The sequence below is a fragment of the Callorhinus ursinus genome, unplaced genomic scaffold, assembly GCF_003265705.2.
Source record: "Callorhinus ursinus isolate GAN/ISIS: 27379988/994484 unplaced genomic scaffold, GSC_fseal_2.0 scaffold1, whole genome shotgun sequence".
NCBI classification, from domain to species: domain Eukaryota; kingdom Metazoa; phylum Chordata; class Mammalia; order Carnivora; family Otariidae; genus Callorhinus; species Callorhinus ursinus.
In genome coordinates, this window is record NW_027397063.1 from 136987348 (window position 1) to 137010709 (window position 23362).

The 23362-nt window shown below is 41.4% G+C and overlaps 1 protein-coding gene across 1 annotated transcript; it reads right to left on the minus strand.

Moving 5' to 3' along the window:
* Positions 1-1791: 1791 nt before the first annotated feature.
* CMTM6 (CKLF like MARVEL transmembrane domain containing 6) lies at positions 1792-23339 on the minus strand. The gene is made up of 4 exons (XM_025883464.2): positions 23110-23339; positions 12607-12783; positions 8326-8424; positions 1792-4576 (listed from the first exon to the last, which is right to left on the minus strand). The coding sequence occupies exons 1-4, from the start codon at positions 23245-23247 to the stop codon at positions 4439-4441; spliced, it is 552 nt and encodes a 183-aa protein (XP_025739249.1). The 5' UTR covers positions 23248-23339; the 3' UTR covers positions 1792-4438.
* Positions 23340-23362: the final 23 nt, after the last annotated feature.

Below are 23362 nucleotides of genomic sequence, written 5' to 3' on the forward strand. Positions count from 1 at the left end.
CATCTCTATTGAGAACACAGATGACAAAGCAGGAAAGATAGCCACCAAATTCAAGGTAGTGTTTGTCTTTGGAAAAGTAAAAAGAACAAAATATGAGGTGGTGGTACTTCACAAGTGAAACTTCATCGTCTGTTTTAAACAAGGACCTTTCAAAAAAATCTGGTAAAAAGTTAGGATCTACTAAAGCTGGGTGGTGTCCACAACAGGGTAATATCTTCCGTACTTCCGGTGCTTGACGTAGTTCCACAATTAAAAGTGAAGATCTCAGGAAAAGAATAATACTTACCATCTTTTATTAAACCAATTTTCTATGGTACCCATTACTTGTACAACTATAATTTAGTCTAAACATCAAAACCGTTCATTTTTCTATTTTAAATTGTTTTGGGGTAGTCAGGCCTGCGAAATGTTCTTAAATGGGAATTTTATTTCCCCTAGCTGGGGCCCGATCCTCAAACTGCTTATGACAGACACTGCTGAACGCCAGGCCAGTGGCCCTTCTCCCGCTACAGAACCAATCTGTTTGGGTAATGGAAGGCTATATGCTTCCAAGGGTGTTCCCATCTAAGGAGAGGAATCTGGATTACTTTAGGCCATTTCTTCAGTAATGCCATTCTCCAGGTCAGTAAGCGATTTAGAAATGGGCATTTAAAGTCTTCCAGTAAAAGACAAGTAGGTGAAGTCCACTGAGGGGCTTCTGGGAAAAAGGAACACCTTAGGGACAGAGAAATACACAATCTCTTCCCTTCGGGCCTTTGGACATTGTCGTGCAAGTGGACGATGTCTGGACATGTTGCCTCCATCTTGCTATACCATAAAGGGTCAATCCTGAGGATAAAAACTCACAGAAGATGGATGGGCAGAAAAACATGGAAAGAGTCTGGGACCCTGATAATACCACTGAGCCACTGAACTCTGACCAGTCACAGAACTGCCCTGCCTGGGCTTCTTAGGAAAGACATTTTCCTTACTGGTTAAGACCTATTTAAATCAGGTTTTTTGCTCCTCGAAGTTGACTGCACGTTGATACACAATGTTCTTTATCAAAACAAAACACAAAACTCTGAAGAACGTACAAATTCCAGTGAGTTCTTGATAACAATAAAGATCTTGTTCTTCTCGTCCAGACCAGAGGCAGAAATTCTGCAAATGACACAGATAGTTGCAGCTTTTCCAGAACCACCCTAGTTTTGCTTCACACTGCCCAGTCACTGGACAGTCTGAAAGAGAACGTGCCTATTTTGTTTTTAGCATTGTTTAGCCACATCGAGAAATGTGATGGGAGAGTCCCAATGTGCTTCTTTGCAAGTATTTCAAGGTGTTTATTGCTTTGTGACTTTTCCTATATGGCTCCTTAAAAATACCGTTTGAAGGTGTGTTCCATCTTGGCAACGGGAGGAGCGGCCCCTGGGTAGGAAGAGGGTTTGTTTCCTGTGCCCCACACCTGGGCGGACCCACAGTTCAGTGTTCGACCCAGGGACTTACCACAGTTGTAGAGCCAACTCCTAGAACTCTGGAGAAAGTTTTCATCTGAGCATCAGGCTTCTTTTTTTTTAAGATTTTATTTATTTATTTGAGGCAGAGAGACAGAGAGAGAGAAAGCGTGCGCAGGAGAGGGGGTAGGGGCAGAGGGAGAAGCAGACTCCCGCTGAGCAGGGAGCCCGACGTGGGGCTGGATCCTGGGACTCCAGGATCATGACCGGAGCTGAAGGCAGCCGCCTGACTGACTGAGTCACCCAGGCGCCCTGAGCATCAGGCTTCTGAAGTAACAATGAAACGGCTACAAAGGCAGACAATAAAATGGATTTATTTAAAAAGAAGACTACAAAATTTGACACTGAGCGAGATAAAAAAAAAAGACACAAAGGATTTAAATTGATAAATACAAAAGCGATTGGCTATAAACAATGTAAAAATACATTTTCCAGTCGCCAAACAGAACATAATTTAAGTACAGCAATTATAAAATTTTTATACTGTATGTGCATTTCCCTTATAATTTTTAAGAACCACTCTAAATAGTTTATTTGTATAAAATATAACAAATTAAGTCTAACATGGCTGTTAATAAAAAATTATGGTAACTTTCAGTTTATTGAATGTGCCCTGTTTTGGACATAGGAGGGGTTTTGGTCCCAAGTTCTCCTTGAAAACTTTTTATTTTCCACATGGTCTTTTTCCTCTCATTCCTTCTACAACAGAAGAGGGAGGCTAATCAGTCATGAGTCCCATAACAAACAATATGAAGAAAAGTTCTAGAGTGACCAAAAGTACTAGTGAATATATGATCTTCCCGAAAAGGGAAGGATTAAGTGGCAGCTATGAGGCCCACTTGGGCTCCAATCAAACAAATGGAAGCAAAGCCTCAGAGCAAGCAGAGCTGAAGCTCAATGTCAACGCGCTCCATGTGTGAGGCCGGTGGGGACTTGTCCATCAACCTCAACTAAGCCCATGCGTGCGGGAGGCTGCTGAGGTAGCCCAGGCCATTTGCTGCGACACCCAGCTGGGTCTCGATGGTATTTCAAATGACAGTGGTACAGTTAGATGGGAAATTCCAGAACCTGACGACCAGAAGCGAGTTATTTTTGCACCACTCTTTATTCTTGGAGCCCAGACCCAGGCTATTTCTCCTCTCTTGGATGGTATGCCCAGTAACGACAGCATCAGTGATCGGTTTCGTTATCTCCCAGGGAGGAGGCAGTGGTGACTACCCACCAGAACTAGCTGGCACCCGAGCTCTGGTACAAAGGGATAAGGTCCTGCGTCAGTAAAGACACAGGACAAGCTGTGTCTAGCCATAATGATGAATTCTGACCACCACATTCGCCACATCGACAACACATAAATGAGAAATTTAAAAAGGACAGGGTCACTAAATTGTCTCACTGGAAACATGATTCCACTCCTTCCAATAGATAACCCAGCCCAGCTAGCCCAGGAGACCTCCACCAAAGTCCTGAAGTACCTTACGCATGGGCTCACTGCCTTCACTCTAGAGTCCTGAGTCAAAAATCCAAGAGGTCTACCCTGTGAACCACTTGGTCAGAAAGGTCCTGTCTTGAGTGCCTTGTCTGGCTGGGTCTAAGACAACCTGCTAGCAAGAGACAATGCTCCCAAATTACCAGAACTAGTTATGAAGAGTCTCTTGAGACTGGGTAGACTACTCCCTTACACCGACATCAGTATTAACCTGGGCAGGATTTGCTAGATGCTCACTTTCTTAAGAAGGGCTCCCCCAAAGAGAAGTTAGAGTAATGCCCAATGTGGGAACAAGAATCCTAAAGATCCTGCTACATATTCTATGCAATTAAAAGGGCCCCAAATTTTGGACCACCTAAGACCACTGCCATCAAGCAAGAGTCAGGGCTGGAGGCTCACCTCTGTCGGGTGATGAAGCAGCGTATGGACCATGTGGATAGAGAGACTGAAAAGGGAAAATCTCAAATAGATGAAAAATCAAAGGCTGGGGTTTTAAAAAGAGGGGAGGCTTCAAAGAAAACTCTGAATGGGACCTGCAGAGCCGTATTAACTTCAGTAGAAATAACCACATGCCAGTAAGGGAATGGACCAATTTCTAACTCATAGTATGAACTCATCTCTTCAGACAGTGGTAAATGGTTGAAGGCTGTTTTTATAATCACTTTCACTGTATTGTGCAAAAAGTCTATCTTCTTTATCTTTGGTCCTTAGCCATGAGAGTTTCTTCCATTTTTCTATGTGTTACAGAAACTTTTTTTTTGCTTATCAACAACCACCAAAGTGCAGTAAAAACATGTGGTTTCTGATGTTGTTGCTTTTATACATATAAAATACCAACACCTCCCATACAGTTTCTATCAGGCTATAAAAGGTCTCAGAAAGAGTTATTATCCTAAAATGTAACAATATAATTTTAAGGCTGAGATACAGTAAAGCCTGGGTATTACATTTTTAAGGGAAAAAAAAAATCTAGACCAATATTTTAAATAATGATCTCTTAAATATACATTAAATTTTATCTGATCATCAAAAAAAAAAAATCCCGGCTAAGCAAATTAATTTAAAAATAAAACAATTTCTAAATGGATGAACTTAATCATGCTGGCTGTACAGCCTTAATTTGAAAGCTAGGCCTAGTAACAATGACAGAATAAATTATCATCAGTTGAGCTATGTGATTTAAAGAAACAACTGTCCTCGCCTCCAAAACAAAAACAAAACCATTTCATGTGACAGAAGTTTTAACTGTTATTTAAAAAAAAAAATTTTTAAACCCAAAAACTCTCTGGCCTAATTTGTGGTGACTGACACACAGGCCAATGTTAATAAAACTGCCTTCCTGCCCTTCCCTTTGCTCTCCAAAAAAAGTGGTTTAACAATTACACAAATTCTACACAAGCGGCCAGGGCTCAGGCACCACACAGTCAATACCTTATGTAACACCCGGTCCCCAAAGTCCTTAAGCATTAAGGGGTTCTGTGAGGGCCCCTGCCCTCCTGGTAGCCTCTGGTTTCCTCATCTGGGATTCCTGTCGTCTCTCAGAGAACATAATGACAACGTCAGACAGGAACATAATACTTGCCAGAAATCCAAACACCTGAGGAGAAAGAAGAACAAGGGTTTATATGACAGATTTTGGAATATAATCTCACATTTCCTACTTGGCTCTGGGAGTGTTTTATACAAGCAAGACAACTCATCAATTTTATCCACATTCGTCCTTTTTTTTTTTAAAGATTTTATTTATTTATTTGAGAGAGAGAGTGCAAAGAGAGAGAACACGCGAGCAAGAGAGCACTAGAGCGAGTGAGCACGGGCGGGGGAGGGGCAGGGAGGGAGGGAGGGAGGGAGGGAGGGAGGGGGGGAGAGAGAGAGAGAGAGAGAGAGAGAGGGAGAGAGAGAGAGCACAAGTGGGGGGAGGGGCAGAGAGCAAAGCAGACGCCCCGCGGAGCAGGGAGCCTGACGCAGGGCTCAATCCCAGGACCCCAGGATCATGACCTGAGCCGAAGGCAGGTGCTTAACTGACTGAGCCACCCAGGCGCCCCAATCTTATACACATTATTCTTAACCTTAGTAATAAAAGACTTTTTAAGGGCATCAAAAAATAGATGTAACAAAAAGAAATTCTAGAATAATGGCTATTAGTTGAAGTTTCCCAAAACAGAGATGTCCTGTCTTACGTGTGCATGTGCATGTGTATGTGTGGGGTGCCAATCTGTGAAACTAAGGTTAATAGAGGAAAAGCAAAATCCTATAAAATGATACAAAACACAAGATTATTAGCAACGGTTAGACTGACCCACAGAGGAGGTCGGTACATGAGTGAGTAGGGAGCTGAGCACAGGTGACAATGGCAAGAAGTAATCAATATCCATTGACTGATCAACAGAAATTCTATTTTGAAGATACTTTTAGGTTAAATTACCTAAAAAATATTTTCCATTTAACTGTCACACTGTAATAATGACACAGCAACATGATACCACTACCTACTTCCTCTTCCTTTAAATCACTTCCTCATTGTACTCTTCTAACATAGGATCAAACATTCTGAGAATTCTGTCAAGAACAGCTCTTCACTAGCAAAACCATTAAAGGAATGGGGGCCAAAGAACTGCTCTGTTAAAGGAGAAAATTGATGTAGGTAATGGCTGAAGTCCCTTCCACCTCTATCACCCCATCTCTCCATGCTTTTTATTAGTGTTTGTTTTTATTTATATTCCAGTTAACATACAGCATAATATTAGTTTCAGGTGTACAATATTGTGATTCGGCACCTCCATACATCACCCTGTGCTCATCACGACAAGTCACTCCTTCATCCCCATCACCTATTTACCCATCCCCTCACCCATCTCCCCTCTGGTAACCAGCAGTTTGTTCTAGATTTTTTTTTTTTTTAAAGATTTTATTTATTTGACAGAGACACAGTGAGAGAGGGAACACAAGCAGAGGGAGAGGGAGAAGCAGGCTTCCGGCAGAGCAGGGAGCCCGACGCGGGGCCCAATCCCACGACCCTGGGATCACGACCTGAGCCGAAGGCAGACGCTTAACTACTGAGCCACCCACGCGCCCCTCTAGATTTTTTTTTAAAGATTTACTTGACACAGACAGAAGAGGGGGAAAGAGTGCGCACAAGCAGGGAGAGCAGCAGGCAGAGGGAGAGGGAGAAGCAGGCTCCCCGCCGAGCAGGGAGTGGGACGTGGGACTCGATCCCAGGACCCTGGCATCATGACCTGAGCCGAAGGCAGATGCTTAACTGACTGAGCCACCCAGGCGCCCCTGTTCTAGATTTTTAACATCCTGTTGTCATCTGCTCCAGTTTCTTGACCCTTCACACCCAACCCCTCTATCCTTAAGAATATGCGTTCTGCCTCATCTCACGGTAAAGCAAACTCAACTCCAAATTCATTGTTTCACCCCAATAGTCCCAACACATCCGACCTACATTTAATTACCAACCCCACATCTCCAAACCCAAGGCACTTCTCCCCTCTGGAGTCTTCATTTTGGCTTGATGGCATCTATCCCCTTCTTTGCCTGGCAAACATATTACATGCTCTAAGGACAGACCAGACGTCACCCTGTCTGTGAAGCCATCCCTAACCCCCTCGAGAGCTTTAGTCCAAGCAGCGCCCTCTACACCATATCATCCAAATGATCTTCCAGAGCTTTTGCTCACATACTTCACAATTTCTTTTTTTTTAAACGGATTCCCTCACTCAAGTCTGTAAATGTTTTCATAATTTAAATAGTTACAAAGGGTAACTTCCAGCATATTATAAATACTGAGTTTTTAAACTACCATTAACTCTTAAATATATCCAATGAAATCTAAATACTGCACTAATCTAACACATCACCTAATTGTCACATACCAATAAGCTCTGTTTTAATAGCTGGTAATTTCATGCCATGCTCTCTTTCCCCCTTCAACTCAACTTTCCCCAACTCTATTTCATTTCCTCCAAGGATTTTATTTTATTTTTTAAAGATTTATTTATTTTAGAAAGAGACAGAGCAAGCAAGCTGGGGGAGGAGCAGAGGGGGAGGGAGAGAATCTCAAGCAGACTCCCCGCTGTGCACGGAGCCCAAGGCAAGGGCTCAATCTCACAACCCTGAGATCATGACCTGAGCCCAAAGCAAGAGTCAGCCACTCATCTGACTGAGCCAACCAGGTGCCCCCCCTCCAAGGATTTTATAGTAATACATTTCCACACCGCAAAACATTTTACTGATCACCCTTATTAATACTCCTCCACAACAAAAATTTGTATATAAACTGAAATTAACCAAAGGGTCTGTTAAAACTTTGACTTTTCTCTTCATGTACCCATTGGTTCATGTGCCCATGCAGAAATATTACTTACTGCTGGAATGAGTCAAGGTTCAGCATTAATTTAATTTCTGTTTTATGTTTTACACGTGTGTTAATAAACTGTGCTCATGTGAACAGGTAGATAGAACCATGCAAGGCTCTGAACTCCTTTTGAGTTGTTCTGTAATTAAAAGTAGTTTTAATGATCTACTAGCTGACAAGTCAATTAATTATAACTTCAGTTTTGTCATGAGCCAAGGATTAATTGGAACCCAGCTGACGTGCAAGCGGATTTGTTACTCAGTTATCAGTTATACACATTCACAACACTGGTACCAATTCAGGTGCATGATCCTTGATTTGTAATTCTCAAATCCGGAAAGCTACAAAAGTAAAGTCTTCATAATTTACTGGGCTCAAAAGTGGCATGAGGTAAAACTACTTACAGTCTTTATCCTTTTTACTGTGAATATTCATGCTTCAGAAATATTAACATGTTGGATTATACGGTGCTGCCCCAGGTCCTCTGAAGTTGTCATATGATATGTGTTAAGATTACCTTTCTAAAAACCAGAATATTCTGAATTCTAAACAAAACAAAACTGCCCCCTCCCCAAGGATTTCAGATAAAGACATTTACTTATCTATCTCTTTTATTATAAAGGCCAAACCTTTGGATCATTTCTCCTGTGTATTCTCTACACCTAGAACAGCACCTGGCATGTAGGTATATTTTTGCTGACCGCAAAGTAGAAAAGGACGGGATAATAAAGTCAATTCTACCACTTCCATTAGCAGTGACACGTTCATATGTGGAGTAAATGGGTTTTTATTCTAAAGTCTAAAGACAGGTTCTCGGTTTCTAAGGCTATCCTATTTATTTGCTCTTCAGTCCTCTGTTCAAAATTACACTAAAAAATTACAAGATAAACTACTCTCCCATATTGTATCAGCTGTCAAGTACTTTCCAAGTTCCATATTTCTAAGGCCACAAAACTAAGCAAGGGTTCGAAATACAAGGTACTCACAGTTGCAGCCATCTCAGCTTTGGTCCTGTCATGTGTGGAAACGAAAATGATGGATGCCAACAAGAACACGCATCCTGTTCCCATAGTAATATAAAAATCCTGTAACGAGTGCATAAAGAACATGGTTAGGTTGATGAAACAAATGCTTTTGTTTTTTACTTTTAAAAACGTTTGTGACACAGTTTTTTCTTCATACAGCCCAAACCTACATACTTCAGCTTCTAACTTTTCCATAAATCTGGCATTCACTACCCCCCCCCCATAAAGGAACACTATCCACACTTTGCACAGGGCATATTCAAAGTACATGACAAGATAATCTTTTAATAAGAGCAGTTCCCCAAAAGGTCGTGTGTGTGTGTGTGTGTGTGTGTGTGTGTGTGTGTGTGTGTGTGTGGTCTTTTTCTCAAGGACATATTATCAAAGCCAAAGGTTTATTAAATCATCTTACTGCCAGCAGAAAAACCCAAAAACTAGAAACAAAAAACTTTTTCTTCCCTTTCAAAGATGGCCCCTGACTTACAATGGTTGTACTTATGATGTTTAACTTTAAATGTTGCAAAAATGTTACACGTTCAGGAGAAACTGTACTTCAAACTGTGACTTTGGATGCTGTCTCAGGCTAGCACTGTGTGGGACGATCCTCCATTGTGATGCTGCGCAGTGGGAGCAGCTCCTGGTCAGCCACCAATCACGAGGGTAAACAAGAGATATGCTGACAACCCTTCTGTACCCACACGACCATTTTGTTGGTCACTTTCAGTACAGTATCCAATTATATGAGTCAACACTTTACTATCAAACAGCCTTTGTGGTAGATGATTTTGCCCAAATGCAGGTTTTATAAGTGTTCCGAGCACACTGAAGGTAGGCTAGGCTAAGCTATGCTGTTTAGGAGGCTAAGTGTATTAAATGCACTTTCGACTCAGGGTCTTTTCAACTTATGATGGGTTTGTTGGGATGTAATAACCCCACTGTAAGTCGAGGAAGATCTGTATTCTATGCTAGGATGGCCTCTTTGAGGGTACTTCGGTGCTTTGAAAGCACTCTGGGAAAGAGAGAATCAGAAGAACCACCCGTCATTAACTACATAAAATATGCCAATAGTATGTTTTCTGGACACTTAAGCTTTCTGCAGTAACATATTGCTTCCAGTTGTTCCAAGTGAGTAACCCAAAATGAGCTTGTATCATGAGTTTATCTACTCTACAAAAGCTTCCATATCTCCGCATAATGCAGCTCATGACATGAAGTTCTCCCTGGGTTTCCAAGGGTTCTCTCAGGCACACTCTTGTCAGGCTCCTCTCAGATGCCAAATGAAACCAGTGCTTGACATGCACACTTGACTCAGAGGAGAAACTGGTAAAATGATGGCCATTCCAAAGGGTTTTAAGTCTGATACTTTCGGGGTTTTCTGAAGTGCAATCTCCACTAAACCTAGTATCAATAACCCATCCAATACAGAATTCCTGTACTGTCAATTGTACACTTAACATTTATAAAACAAATTAAGAGATTTCTCTTTGCTTCTAAAAGAGGTGGTTTTTCTGCAATATTCTGTTTTTCCTTTTCCTTTGAATATTATTTCAAATCTGTGACATACAAATAAAACTCCATTTACTAATATCTGGAGTACATTCAAGGAGGTATTAAACAAGACAACCATTTTGAGGCATACTAATGTGGTGTTCAAGAAACATGGATTCTAGAACCAGACTATCTGAGTTCAGATCCCAGTTATGCTACTTCTTGGCTCTATTGACTTTGAATTTGTCTGTCTTCCTGAGTTTCTTCATCTGCAAAATGGGAGTAAAAACAGTCAGTATCTTCTTCAGAGGTGATTCTAAAGATTAGAGTTAATCGGTAGAAAGTGCTTAGATCAGTGCCAGGCACACAGTCAATGTCCGTAAGTGTTGGCTGTTGTTACTCTTGACAGAATCTGAGCCACAACAGCATGGAACAGAAAAGATTCTCCCTTCAAAAAGCTTATCCCTCCCACTCCCTGGGCACTACCACCACCACCGCCCTCTCAAAACATTTTCTGTAAAACAGAAAACTTCTCTGACGTTAAAAAGTATTTAAGTACATTAATAGTTGAGAGTAAAAGTGATTTTTAAGCCTTTTAAACAAACATGAAATCCTTATGTTAGGTGCAAAGTACAGCCTATATGACTCTTAATCACCTATAAACAGACAAAAAAAGACCCAAAAGAGATATAGTAGAATATTGACAAAAGCTGTTTTAGGATGAAATGACTGATTTATTCCCCGCTCCAATATTTTAAGATCAGTACTTACTCTAAAATAATGTTTTTTTAATTACTTTTAAATGCTCCTCTGATGTAATAAATGTTTTACATTTTGTTTAGTTTAGTTAAATCATTAAACTGGAAAATATTGTTTCTTGTCAAAAAGATCAATGTTTCTTGTCAAAAGATCAATGTTCTTAAACATGACAGATGCAACACTAAAGACTCAACATTTCCAAAAGTATTTTTATGGACAGTGATACTGTTTTGCCACTGAGAGATAAGAAAAAATAATTTCGATCTTTAATGTTTAAAATATAAATTTATACACTGGAACTACAAATCAATCAGCTCAAATATACTAGTAAACTTTTCACTCATCCAAAAATCTTACCGAATACCTCTCTGTAAAAAGGAAGAAGTTACAAAGATTACAAACAAAATTAACAAAAATTCTAAGGTATTCTCTGCATCCTCTTAATATGCATTCCATACAATAAATGGGTTCTGCTATTGTCATCATTACAGGGAGATCCCTGAGGTGATGACATTTGCCATGAGAGCATCAAAAGTTGGTAGGGTGCTGGTACCAACAGGATTCAGGGGAGGTCAGAGAATGGAATGCCTAGCGTTGAGGGCTTTCCTGGGTTCCAGTCTCAGTTTATTTTTACCCTAGCTGTGTAACTTTGGACAAGGTATGTAACCACTCTGAACCCAAATTTCCTCAACAGGAAAATGGAGCATTATGGTGTGAGGATTCTAAATCACAGTACATAAAGTGTCTGGCACAAGTCCGTGCTGATAGCAACTATTATCAGGAAGGGTAATGGGTCAGTCCTATATCGGCCATACCAAGAGCTGCATGTATGTGCTCATCAAAGGCTTGGTGGATGTGATTCAGCTCCAATCTGTTTTTCAAGGTTATTTTTTTTAACTGTTGTGGTATCAACTTTTTTTTTGCTTTTTAATTTTTAAACTTAAAATATTCTGTTAAAAGAAGGTAAGGGATTCTTAGAGCACCAGATTTAAAAGGCACCAAAGTGTATATAGAAAAAAGTAAATCTCTTAGGTGTATATTAATATCTGACCCGACGCTTACTTTGCATTAATTTAAAAAATTAACAGAATCTTACTGCTTTGTATTGATCTTATTATCCTCCATTCTTAATAGTTAAAAACTCACCCTAATTTGTATCTTTTCCCTCAGAGGTGTGACTGCTTTTATATGTCAACCCTGACATGTATAATTTGTCACAAACCACTCTTAGTTCCAACACTACTGAAGAAGGAAACCGCTCAATTCTTTCTTCAAGTGCAGTAAACATGTGAATCACCTCATGTGTCATCTCACAAATCCACACTATACTCAAACACGCGCACCAGCAGACTGTCTGTAGAAAGTTATGCATCACTGATTCTGTGAAAACAAAATTCTCATGTGCGCTTTCATTAAAAGGGAAATTTCTGAACAGTGAATTCAACAAGTGCCTGAATTCACTTACTGATAACTTCTTTCATAATATAAAACTCAAAACAAAATAGGTAGCATTATGTGGTGCTTTATTTGAAAAGCTCCAGAGATACATCACATTAGTTCATCACTCTCTCTAATATCTAGCATAATGCCCAGCGCAGAGCAGGTACACAATGGACAACTGCAGAACCCAAGAGTGACGCTCTGAAATGTGAGAAATCAGAAGGGACAAAATTTTTAAATTTTGTTTTTAAAAAATACCTCGCGTTTAAAAAAATAAATAAATAAAAATAAATACCTCGTGTGAATGAGATTAAACCACCAATTAGCTGTAAACCCCTGACCGCGTCTGTCTCCCCCTTTCTTATTTCACTTTCACCCTCTGCCACCCTGCTTGGCAGGGAAAATGGAGGTGCTCAGGGGCAGAACTGGAACCATGGAGAGTGTGTTCTCGTGCTACGGAGTTCTGAAAGCAGCACTCTTCTGAAGAGTAAAACTACGCAAGATTCCAAAAGAGCCATGTTCTTTGTAAAGGGATTCCACTTTTCTCACGCTTACCGACTGCTTGACTTTGGTAGAATCGACTTGCTCATAAACGGGAGTGCAGTACACAATCAGGATGAGGAGACTCAGAAGAAAGGCACTGCAGCTCACGAATTCAAAAAAGTAAAGTCCTCCACACAGCGTACACTGTGACACGACTTCCTCGCAGACAAAGGCCAGCAGGGACAGCAACTACAAAAGAAACCAAGCTGTTTACTCGAGTGTTTTCCAGAGAAACCTACAGTATTCAGAACACTCATCTGTTCGCTCCACTCTCTGGAAAGTAGAGACTGTGGCAAACACGATTACTGACCGGACCCCATCTCTACAGAACTTCACAATCTGATTGCCTTGAAGAGAATCCACGTACACAAATAATTAACTACCCAGTGCTAAATGCTAGACTTGGGGAAAATACGGGGTGTTGCTGGCACCCTCCCGCCCCAAGGCAGGCAGAGATCCCACCACCCCCGCTGAGCCGAGAGAGAGAGTTCGGTCAACATGGTTCAAGCACCCAGTGTGAAGGAAGGGGATGGCAACACGAAAATAATGAGACGAGACTAGAGAGGTAAGCGGAGGCTAGATCTAAGTGTCCTCGCTTCCTAGTTTAAAAAAAAAAAAAAAAATCTGGATTGTAAGGGTTTTAAAGCAAAGGGGCGAGAACATTCAGGCTTCCAGTCGGGAAGCTGATGGAAGAAACCAGGGGAAGACAGTGAGCTGGGGAAGACAGTGGTGACGGAGAACAGTGTCTGCAATCACTGCGAGAGGCAAGAAGCGGCAGAAGCCCTTATCAGGACCAATACAAACAGCAGGAAACAAGATAACAGACGTGAATGCTTTATTTTAACTTAAAGCAAAAAGGCACGTTTATTCACCAAACTTTGGAAATAGGGCTTTTCTCTGGGTTTGAGCCTACTGATTGGAATTCCACGTCATGTTTTCTGCACTAATCACTTTCATCATCTATAATTACCACTTGCAGACTAATGTTTAGTTGAAGTGGAGCAAGATCTTGGACACTTGAGAAGCGGAGGGCAGAATCCTTCTAGATTTGGACTAGTTTTACTAGCCCTTTACGGTTACCTCGCTCTCAATTCCACAGCAAATATTTTAGTAATTTATTTTCTGGACTTTCCAAAGCATTCAACTTAGTTTTCACAAAAACAATTCCTTTTCCCACTCAATTTCAGTCTGTGTGGTATTTAATTAAATGTCTGACCATAAAAAGTATAATTGGTAGTAGTGGGAATAACCCAAGTCAACTGACGGCAGGGGCAAAAGTGCTCAGACAGGCGTGGGTCAGAATGCCGTGCACTGAATGCACAATGGTAAGGTCCGGTGAATTTGGCAACTCAATTAAATGCAAGCAAGTGGGATTTAATAGCACTCCCACTGTCGTATATAAGGTACTAACATACTGGAGCGCCACTGCAGGAAAAAGAGTTGGGGTTCTTTTTTGTCTTTTTTTTAAGAGGCAAGGATGCTGGGAAGAGAATACATTGTTTTAAATGTGCTGTGTATGAGGGGGCTGCAAAAGAGTTAAGGGAGGTGTCTAGGAGGCAAAAGGATATACAGGTCTGCAGCTCAGGGGAGAGGTCTAGGGTGGAGATGAAGACGTGGGCATCGGCCAGTGAGATCACCCAGAATGAGGAAAGCCAGCTTCATGCAGAACTCTGAGCAAACCCAAGATTTAAGGGATGTGCAGAGGGGGTGACATCAGCAAAGGACAATTAGGAGCAGCAGTCCAAGGAGGTAGCAGACCAAGGAAAAAGTATTTCTACCAAGAGAAAGTAAGCATGGGTAATGAATGCTACTCAGAGGTCGGGTAAGAACACTGAGACACCGACATCAGACTGAGCTACAATAAGGCTGCCGGTGACATCAGCAAGCCCATGTCAGTGTAGTCACCCAGGGAGGCTGAGATTACAGTACTGTACGGTGGGAAGTGAGGGGAAGACAAAGCAATGGGAGTCAGCAGAGTCAAGAGGTATAGCGTGGGAAGAGTGGCCAGATAGGGAAGTAGTGGATGAGGTCAAAGGGAAGGGAATTTCAAGATAGGAGAGAACTGAGCATGATTAAATACTTAGGCAGAAACCAATAAGATGGGTGGGTCGAAAGACAAGGAAGAAAAGAGGCTCTCTATAGATAGGATGCAGGGCCCAGGTTTGGGGCTAACTCTTCTCCAGAAATAGGAAGAGAGAGAAGAGAGGTTCACTTGGGCAGCTAGTGTGGGTTTTGTGCAAGCCGAGGGAGTTTCCTTCAAGCATTAAGACCATCAAAATGACTGGTGACCTAAATCAAAGCCTATCGGGAAATGCCATTTTGCCCCTCAGATCAGTAGCAGCAACCAGATATATTAATGGCAAAAGTGTGCTACCAAAATCAGCAGATACATTGCATATTATAAAAATGTTATCCTGGGCACCTGGGTGGCTCAGTCGTTAAGCATCTGCCTTTGGCTCAGGTCATGATCCCGGGGTCCTGGGATCGAACCCTGCATCAGGCTCCCCACTCAGCAGGAAGCCTGCTTCTCCCTCTCCCACTCTCCCTGCTTGTGTTCCCTCTCTCGCTGTGTGTCTCTCTCTGTCAAATAAATAAATAATTTAAAAAAATGTTATCCTACAAAATATTTTCGTTTTTAAAAAAGATTCTATTTATTTAGAGAGTGAGAAAGGAAGCATGAGTCGGGGGAGGGTCAGAGGGAGAGCGAGAACCTCAAGCAGACTCCCCACTGAGCGTGGAGCCCAACGCGGGGCTCAATCCCGCAACCCTGAGATCATGACCTGAGCCGAAACCAAGAGTCAGGATGCTTAACCGACTGAACCACCCAGGCTACAAAATATTTTCATCAAACAGAAGTCAATGGTACACCACTCTGAAAAACAATGGAGCAGTTTCTTAAAAACTAAACACACCACCACTGTATAACACAGCAACCGCATTCCCACATTCTGCCTACAACCAGGAGAAATGAAAACATGTCTGTGCAAAAACTGACACATGAATGTTCATAACAGTTTCATTCATAACAGCTCCAGAATCTGGACACCATGCAGATGTCCCTCTTTGGTTAAGCAAACTGTGCTACATCCATACCATGGAATACTACTTAGCAGTAAAAAGGAGCAAACTCACATATGCAACAACGTAGATAAATGTCCAAATTATGCAGTGAAAGAACTCCAAAACTCAAAGGTTACATACTACATGATTCCATTTATTTACGTTTTTAAAGATTTATTTATTTATCTTGGGGGGGAGGGGCAGAGGGCGAGGGAGAGAGAATTCCAAGCATTCTCCGTGCTGAGTGTGGAGCCCCACTCAGGGCTCGATCTCACGACCCCAAGATCACGACCTGAGCTGAAACCAAGAGTCAGTGGCTTAACTGCTCCACCCAGACACCCCCATGATTCCATTTATATAGCATTCTTCAAATAACAAACTACAAAGCTGGAGAACTAAATAGTGGTGGCCAGGGAAGAGGGGAAAGGTGTGGTTATAAAGGGGTGGCATGAGGGAACCCTGTGGTGATAGGATGGTTCTGGAACAGTTGTGGTAGTGACTCTAGGAAGCTACACAGGTCACACACACACATACACAAAGTGCAGAGGATCTCCCTGTATGTTTTGTTTTGCAAATTCCTGTGAATCTATAATTATTTCAAAATAAAAAGTTAAAAAAAATGGTCAAATCTAAATTGGTATGAAGGTCTCTAATTTTTCCCTCTCCAACCGGTTAATACAAAATTTCATATATCCCACAACTGAAAAGAATCTATATAAGGATGAAAACAGAGCCTACTGGTATGATTTCCTACAAGTTAGTAAGACATAAAATAGTCCAGCATATCCCAAACAACCGCCTTCAGACAGATGTTAGGTTAGGTAAGGTGTTCCCAATTATTACACCATAGGATACAAAAGTGACACATCAAGACAAATCTCAGAAAGTCATTGTGTAAAGGTACTTCCTTAGTCTCCTGTAATTATAATTACAGGGTGAGTTTTTACATGACTACAGTATAATAAAATACTAAACGTCTAATATTCCACTTGCTTTATTCTTGCCTCTATGTTAAATCTTATGCGACTTTTTAGGAGTTTCTCTATGACAAATTTGCAAAATATACCTCAAGTATACAAAAGCCAATTAACTGTGAGAAGATATCAGCCTAAAGCTCTAACTGGGGTCTGAGACTAGTTGATCGTGGGCCATTCTTATCTCAATAATTAGGTTATCAGGAATGCTCATCTGTGTAAGCCATATGACAATAAAATCTTTTCGGTAGAGATACATACTGCTTGTCTATTCTCAGTAAGAAAGGGGCAGCACCCAGCTCAACCAGCAGCAGTCAGGGTCTTTCTAACCAGTCCTGTTCCAAAGTTACGAACAGGAGTCAAGCCTCAGAGCAGTATTAAGAGGCATATTCTACCCAGACATCCTGAGAGATTAAAGGGGTACGATATCAAGTTTGGACATTTACTAGTTCCTATTCCCAGTTTAAGACCAAGAAATCAGCACTACAAACTATATTCAGTATGAAGTTTTTTCCTGGCTCCTCCCATCTGTCTGATGCTCCGAACCTTCCTATATAATCTCCCACAGCACTCTACAGTATCTTTACGTTGTACATCTGACACCAATACATGTGTTATACCTCAATTACAAAAATCTTTTTTAAGAAGTGCATTTGGGTATTATGTATCCAACACTGTAATATGTATAGGAACATGTAATGACACAGCAACAAGATCAAAGTATAAGAAAACAATACACCTCATAATTGACCATCCATTATATGTAGATTCAGGAAATCTCAGGAAAATGCTCGGATCCACCTGGACTAACAGTAGCTAGAGAAGGATAAGTGGAAAAGCAAGACTCAAAGCAGGGCTAAGAGATACATAGGATCTGGAAAGGCAGAGAACATTCCAGGTGGAGGACAAAAAAGAACAGACTCATGAAGGCAAAGAACTTGCATGGTAAACCCCACAGGGATAATAAGGCAACTGACCTGAATGGGGAGTGATGATGAAAATGTTTAAGGAGCTGGGTGTGGTTATGTGGTGATCAGGCCAGGGAGTATGGACTTTCGGATGAAAGCAACAGGGATTACCTGCCTGGTTTGGCTGGTTAGAAGACAGGAGGAGCAGAGGACTGGGTGGGGCCTGAGTAGGAGGGAAAAGAGTAACTCACACCTGACAAGCAAGTCACAGGGGGTCTAACACTTCTTAGGAAGACTCTTGAATAAGCAAGTGAACATACTCCAAATCATTAATTTAAACAGTGATGGGGGGGTAAAGCATGGCTGATTTTAATCATATTTCCTAATTTATATATATTTTTTGGTAAACAAACTTTTTGTATTAAAAAAGAAAAAAAATTAAGTGTAAAAGGGAAGGAATAATTTCAAGAAATGGGTAGTCACCAGCATTAAATACCAAAGTGGTGAAGGATAAAAGAGGTAAGGTCACTGGGTAAGGAAATCATAATGAATGTTAAAAGTTGAAAGACTCAATTATTATTTTCTGGTAAATAGTTTTACTCTCAGTAGCATGAAGCCCTCACATTAAATACCGCTTACTGACTATTAAGAACCCAACGACATTACACCCAATGTGACTGCTTCTGATGACATAAAATTTTACCCAAATAAAAAACTATGGAAATTGTCAAGCCTTTGGAGCTGGGAGGTCCTTGGAGGGCACAGTCTCCCACCCTTGTGAGTACAGGCGATGGAGGAAGGAATCTCTGACAGCCAGGTCCCACCCTGGCCAGGCACAGCCCAAAACCCAGGTCTCCTGACTCCCACTTTGTGCTTGTTCCCCTCCCCCAACTCCAAAAAATGTTTTGTTTTGTTTTTTAAAGATTTATTTATTTATTTATTTGACAGAGAAAGAGCCAGCTAGAGAGGGAACACAAGCAGGGGGAGTGGGAGAGGAAGAAGCAGGCCCCCCCGCAGAGCAGGGAGCCCATGACCTGAGCTGAATTAAAGGCAGACGCTTAACGACTGAGCCACCCAGGCGCCCCCCAAACACTGTTTATTAAGCTCATTTTACAGCTACGTATGTTTGTGTGGGTATTCCCTTAAGACTGGATTTTTGAAGTTACAATCAGAGTTTTATGCATTTCCCCTTTTTAAATTTTACATTAAAACCAATGTGCTAGGGTCAACACATTTGGGAAATCTTAGTGACTAAAACGTGGCTTACTCACAGTTCTGGTGATTTAAACATTCAGATAGTGACTACCCTGTCTCTCTCTTCATTTCAGTTTCACTACCCCTTCTGAAACGTCCGTCTTCTTTAACATTAACACTTTATATTAAATACAAATTCTCCATCATTGGTCTTTGTTAAAGTCTCCTACTAAAACATTTCTTATAAAAAGAACTTTTTAATGTTTGCCATTCATTATAAGGCCCCCCTACAAAATTATATTAATTTGTGAATTAATGAACTTGCTACTAAAACCTGTAGTCCTATGTAAGGTCCAACTAAACAAATCCATCAGTCAGCCTGAAGTTAGGCTACGCCTCCCTTGCCTTAGGCAAATATTTACTCTTACAAAGGTTCAAAGATATAATTTGCTGACCTTATGGATCTTCCTCAAGGTTAAAAAGAGGATTTCAATTTACAGATCAATTTTCACATTGAAATAATGAAGAGAGCACCAATATAAGAGAAACTGCTTCTAAGTGACTTGTTTCTTGGAACTTACAGAGTAACATTATTTTATAATTTGATAAATTTAAATCACTGGTGAATTCTAAATCAAACTGTCTGCCTGAAGAGTCATTATATTCACAGTACTGAGAGGCCATCAGGACATTCAACTGGTACCATAAACACAATGTCAGCTTGTACACATATTCAGATCATTGCACCAGCTTACCGGCAAGGAATTAAGTTGCCCAATGTCAATTTTCCCCTGAAAACAAAAACAAACTCCCTCAAAAATAACAACAAAAACTTCACACATACACAAATATACATATTTGTGTGTATGTGTGTGTGTGTGTGTGTATGCGCATAAGGAACAATCTAAGGATAAAATAAACTGATAAAGAAATAAACTGCATAAATTTAGGACTGCAATGACTCCTTACATTGCATTCCCAGCTGAGTATTTCTTCTTCAGCTCTGGAAGGGCAGATGGTAGTTAACGGATGCTTAGGTTTTGGACAAGCCTTTGACAAAATTAAGGTTTTATCTGAATAGTAGCAGACAGCTATATAATTCCAGGGGTATGTAACTCAAGAGATAGTTATGCTCCTTTATCTCTAACCTCTCCTTCTGTCTGTAGGCTCCACTCTCTACTGGTTTGGTGTTCAGCTCTGTACCAGCACACCCCACAGAGCCTCAGAGATTTGTAAAAATCTTAAATAGTGAGAAGAACCTCGGAGGAAATCCAATTCAATCTCCTTGGACTCTAAGAATTTCCTAAGTACACAGAGTCTGATTTTTTAAGTTTTAGAATAAGGTTCCTTTTTCTTCTGGGGTTTTGAGACTGTAATAAGATTTATGGGTCTAGAATAATATACCCAAACACAGAAATGCACCAAATTTTGGATAAAATGTCACAGGGCTTGCTTGTCCCTTATTAAAGTACCTCCTCTTCTGATTATGGGCTTCTACATTACAGTTGTTTCCTTATTGGAGCTCTGCAAATCTAATTTAAAAAAATAAGTTATCTAAAGTAAAACAACCTAAAGGCAGAATATGACTTAAGGCAAGACTGCCTGTTGCCCCAGGCTGGATGACAGCTTTAATTTATTTCATTATAACTTCCTTGGAACTTTCTGGGTAACTCCTGTAATATACACTATTGTGAAAAGATTAGAGGCCATTCACTCAAACAAACAAAGCAGGAACTAAAAGACAACAATCAAAATGGAAAGCAATAATGAAATATTTTAGAAATCTATATTAAAGAAAGCTTATAACAAGTTCCCCATAAATAAACGCGTACCTATTTTACTGTACTTTGCTTTACTGCATTTCATAGATAATTAACATTTTTCAAATTGAAGGTTTGTGGCAACACTGAGTCAAGCAAGTCTATTGGTACCATTTTTCCAACAGCATTTGCTCACTTCATGTCTGTCACATTTCAGTAATTCTTGCAGTATTTCAAACATTTTCATTATTATACTTGCTATGGTGATATGATCAATGATTACAACTCGCTGAAAGCTCAGAAAATGGTTGGAATTTTTTTGCAATAAAATATTTTAAATTAAGGAGCCTGGGTGGCTCAGTCTGTTGAGCACCTGACTCTTGGTTTCAGCTCAGGTCATAATCCTGGAGTCCTGGGATTGAGACCCTTGTCCGGCTCTGCGCTCAGGGCAGAGTCGGCTTACCCCTCTCGCTCCCTCTCTACTCCTCCCCCTGCTCCTGCTCTCCCTCTCAAAAAAATACATTTTGAATTAAAGTATGTACATTTTTTTAGACATAATGTTATTGAACACTTAACAAACTACAGTATAGTGCAAACATAACTTTTATATGCACTGGAAAACCAAAACATTCATTAGGCTCGCTTTATTGTGATACTCGCTTTATTGCAGTGGTCTGGAACCCAACCTGCAGTAAGATTAAGCCTGTAAATGGATTTCAAGAAGAGACATTAGTTTTTATTCTTTCCCTCTTTCTCCTTATGATGGGGAACAAGCTGGAACAGTCTACCAACCCCTGCAAGGCAAATTCATCCCCCGCCTTCTCCACATCTAAGTAAAAAGTCTATCACCAAAATTTCTGGTTGTATGTCTATTCCAAGGACATGGAACTACAGTTTATTAAACTACAAATAAGGTAATGGGAAATTTTACTTCAGCTTTGCCATTTCTGATGAGAAAAGAAAGACAGCTGCAAATGAGATTTAACAGGCAAAACACCAACACTGATAATGTTTGTAGAGCAGCAAGAATACTTCAGATATGGATACTAATCTTTTCTGTTCTAAAGAGTTCTACTATTTGTGCAGAAACACTTGAGCTCCACTGCAGAGAACACCACTGATATCTAAAAGTCCTGTTAGAACTGACAAGAACAGAAAGAAGCACCTCTGGGTAGAAGGAGCACATGATACAAAGGAACAATGGCAGGAGCAAGCCCTTTATGGCTGGTAACAACTGAAAGGCGGAACTACCTAAAAGGAGGCTGGAGAGATAGAGCCAGACCCTCTTGGGTTCCACAGGCCACACCGTCACCTGCCTCCAGGTGATTTCCAAACTATTCCCAGATGTGATCATTTTGACAACCAGAAAGTAGTGCCAGTTTTCTGAGAGCTACTTTTTTATTTAATAAAAGTAGGTCATCTGGGCGCCTGGGTGGCTCAGTTGGTTGGGCGACTGCCTTCGGCTCAGGTCATGATCCCGGAGTCCCGGAATCGAGTCCCGCATCGGGCTCCCTGCTCAGCGGGGAGTCTGCTTCTCCCTCTGACCCTCTTCCCTCTCGTGCTCTCTCTCTCTCTCAAATAAATAAAATCTTTTAAAAAAAGTATTTATAATAAATAAATAAATAAATAAATAAAAGTAGGTCATCTGAGCTCTAAGAATGTAAGTTCTGGTTATCGGAGTTCTAAGAATTTAAGTTCGTCCCAAGGAAACCAACTGGCTATTTTTACTTGAGATGACTAAACGCAAAAAAAAAAAAAAAAAAAAAAAAAACCAACCAAAAAAAAAAAAGGAACATTCTACGCAGTCTGATTTTTCCTCTGGCAGAAAATGTACATCGCTTCTTAAAACAGAACATAGTATATCAGTATGTGCGTGCCTGGAAATCCAAAGATGTTCTGGTATTTTCACTACGAGGTTTAAGGTACCTTTACTGCCTAAAGTAAACTAAAACTCAATGAAATTCAGAGAGGGGTAAACCATGCCCTACTTTTGCTACCTGCACGCAAATACAAGCTGTCCTTTTCTCTATGTACTTCGTACACACATATTGCTCAGAGGTAATTCTTTTCCAGTCAATATAAAACACTTGGGAGACAATTTATTGTAAACACCCATCTCAATGCCGTGCGTGGTAACCGAAGGCTTCGTCCAACAAATTAAACTGCCCCCCGCGGGCTCGTGCCAGGAAAACCACAGGAACCAGAGAAAGATAAAAAGCACTTGGGAATCTAAATACAGGCACTTTGGGCGATAATGCAGAGTAACAGCTGGGAGAGGAGACGAAGGTCTTAACAGAGGATGGAGTGAAAGAAGTCTGAGCGGTTGACTTGGGTTTCCGAAGCATTTCCTGGACCCGCGCAACACGCTCGGGGGCCCTAGGTCGTCATCGGGCACCCAGCGGGGGTGAGACTCGGGTGGAGAGGCCGCCCGGCGGCGGGAGGTAACGCCCCCCTTTCCAGCCGAGAGAGAAGGAACTAGGGGTGTGGAAACCGCCGCTTCCTGAACAAGCAGGTCGAGGAGAAGCAGCTCGGCAGCCTCCCAAGCCCGCAGGCCGGCGGCTCCGGGGCCAGACCCCCTGTCTTCCGGGCCCGGCTCGCCCACCCCGGCCGCGGACTTACGAGCTGCAAGACTTTGAGCACGAGCCGACGCAACTGAAGCCGGCCCAGGGAGAAGCAGGAGGCGAGGCCTCTCCGGGCGCCCCTGCCTGGGCCCAGGTCCTCCTCCGTGGTGGGGCCGTACACCGCTCCATTCTCCATCGCCCAGGAAAGCGGTGGCCGCAGAGGTGGCGCCGCGGACTTCACCCACACCGGGACCACCAACAGGGCCGTCACTTCCTGGGTCTCCGCCCACGCTTCCGCCCCACCCCGCCTC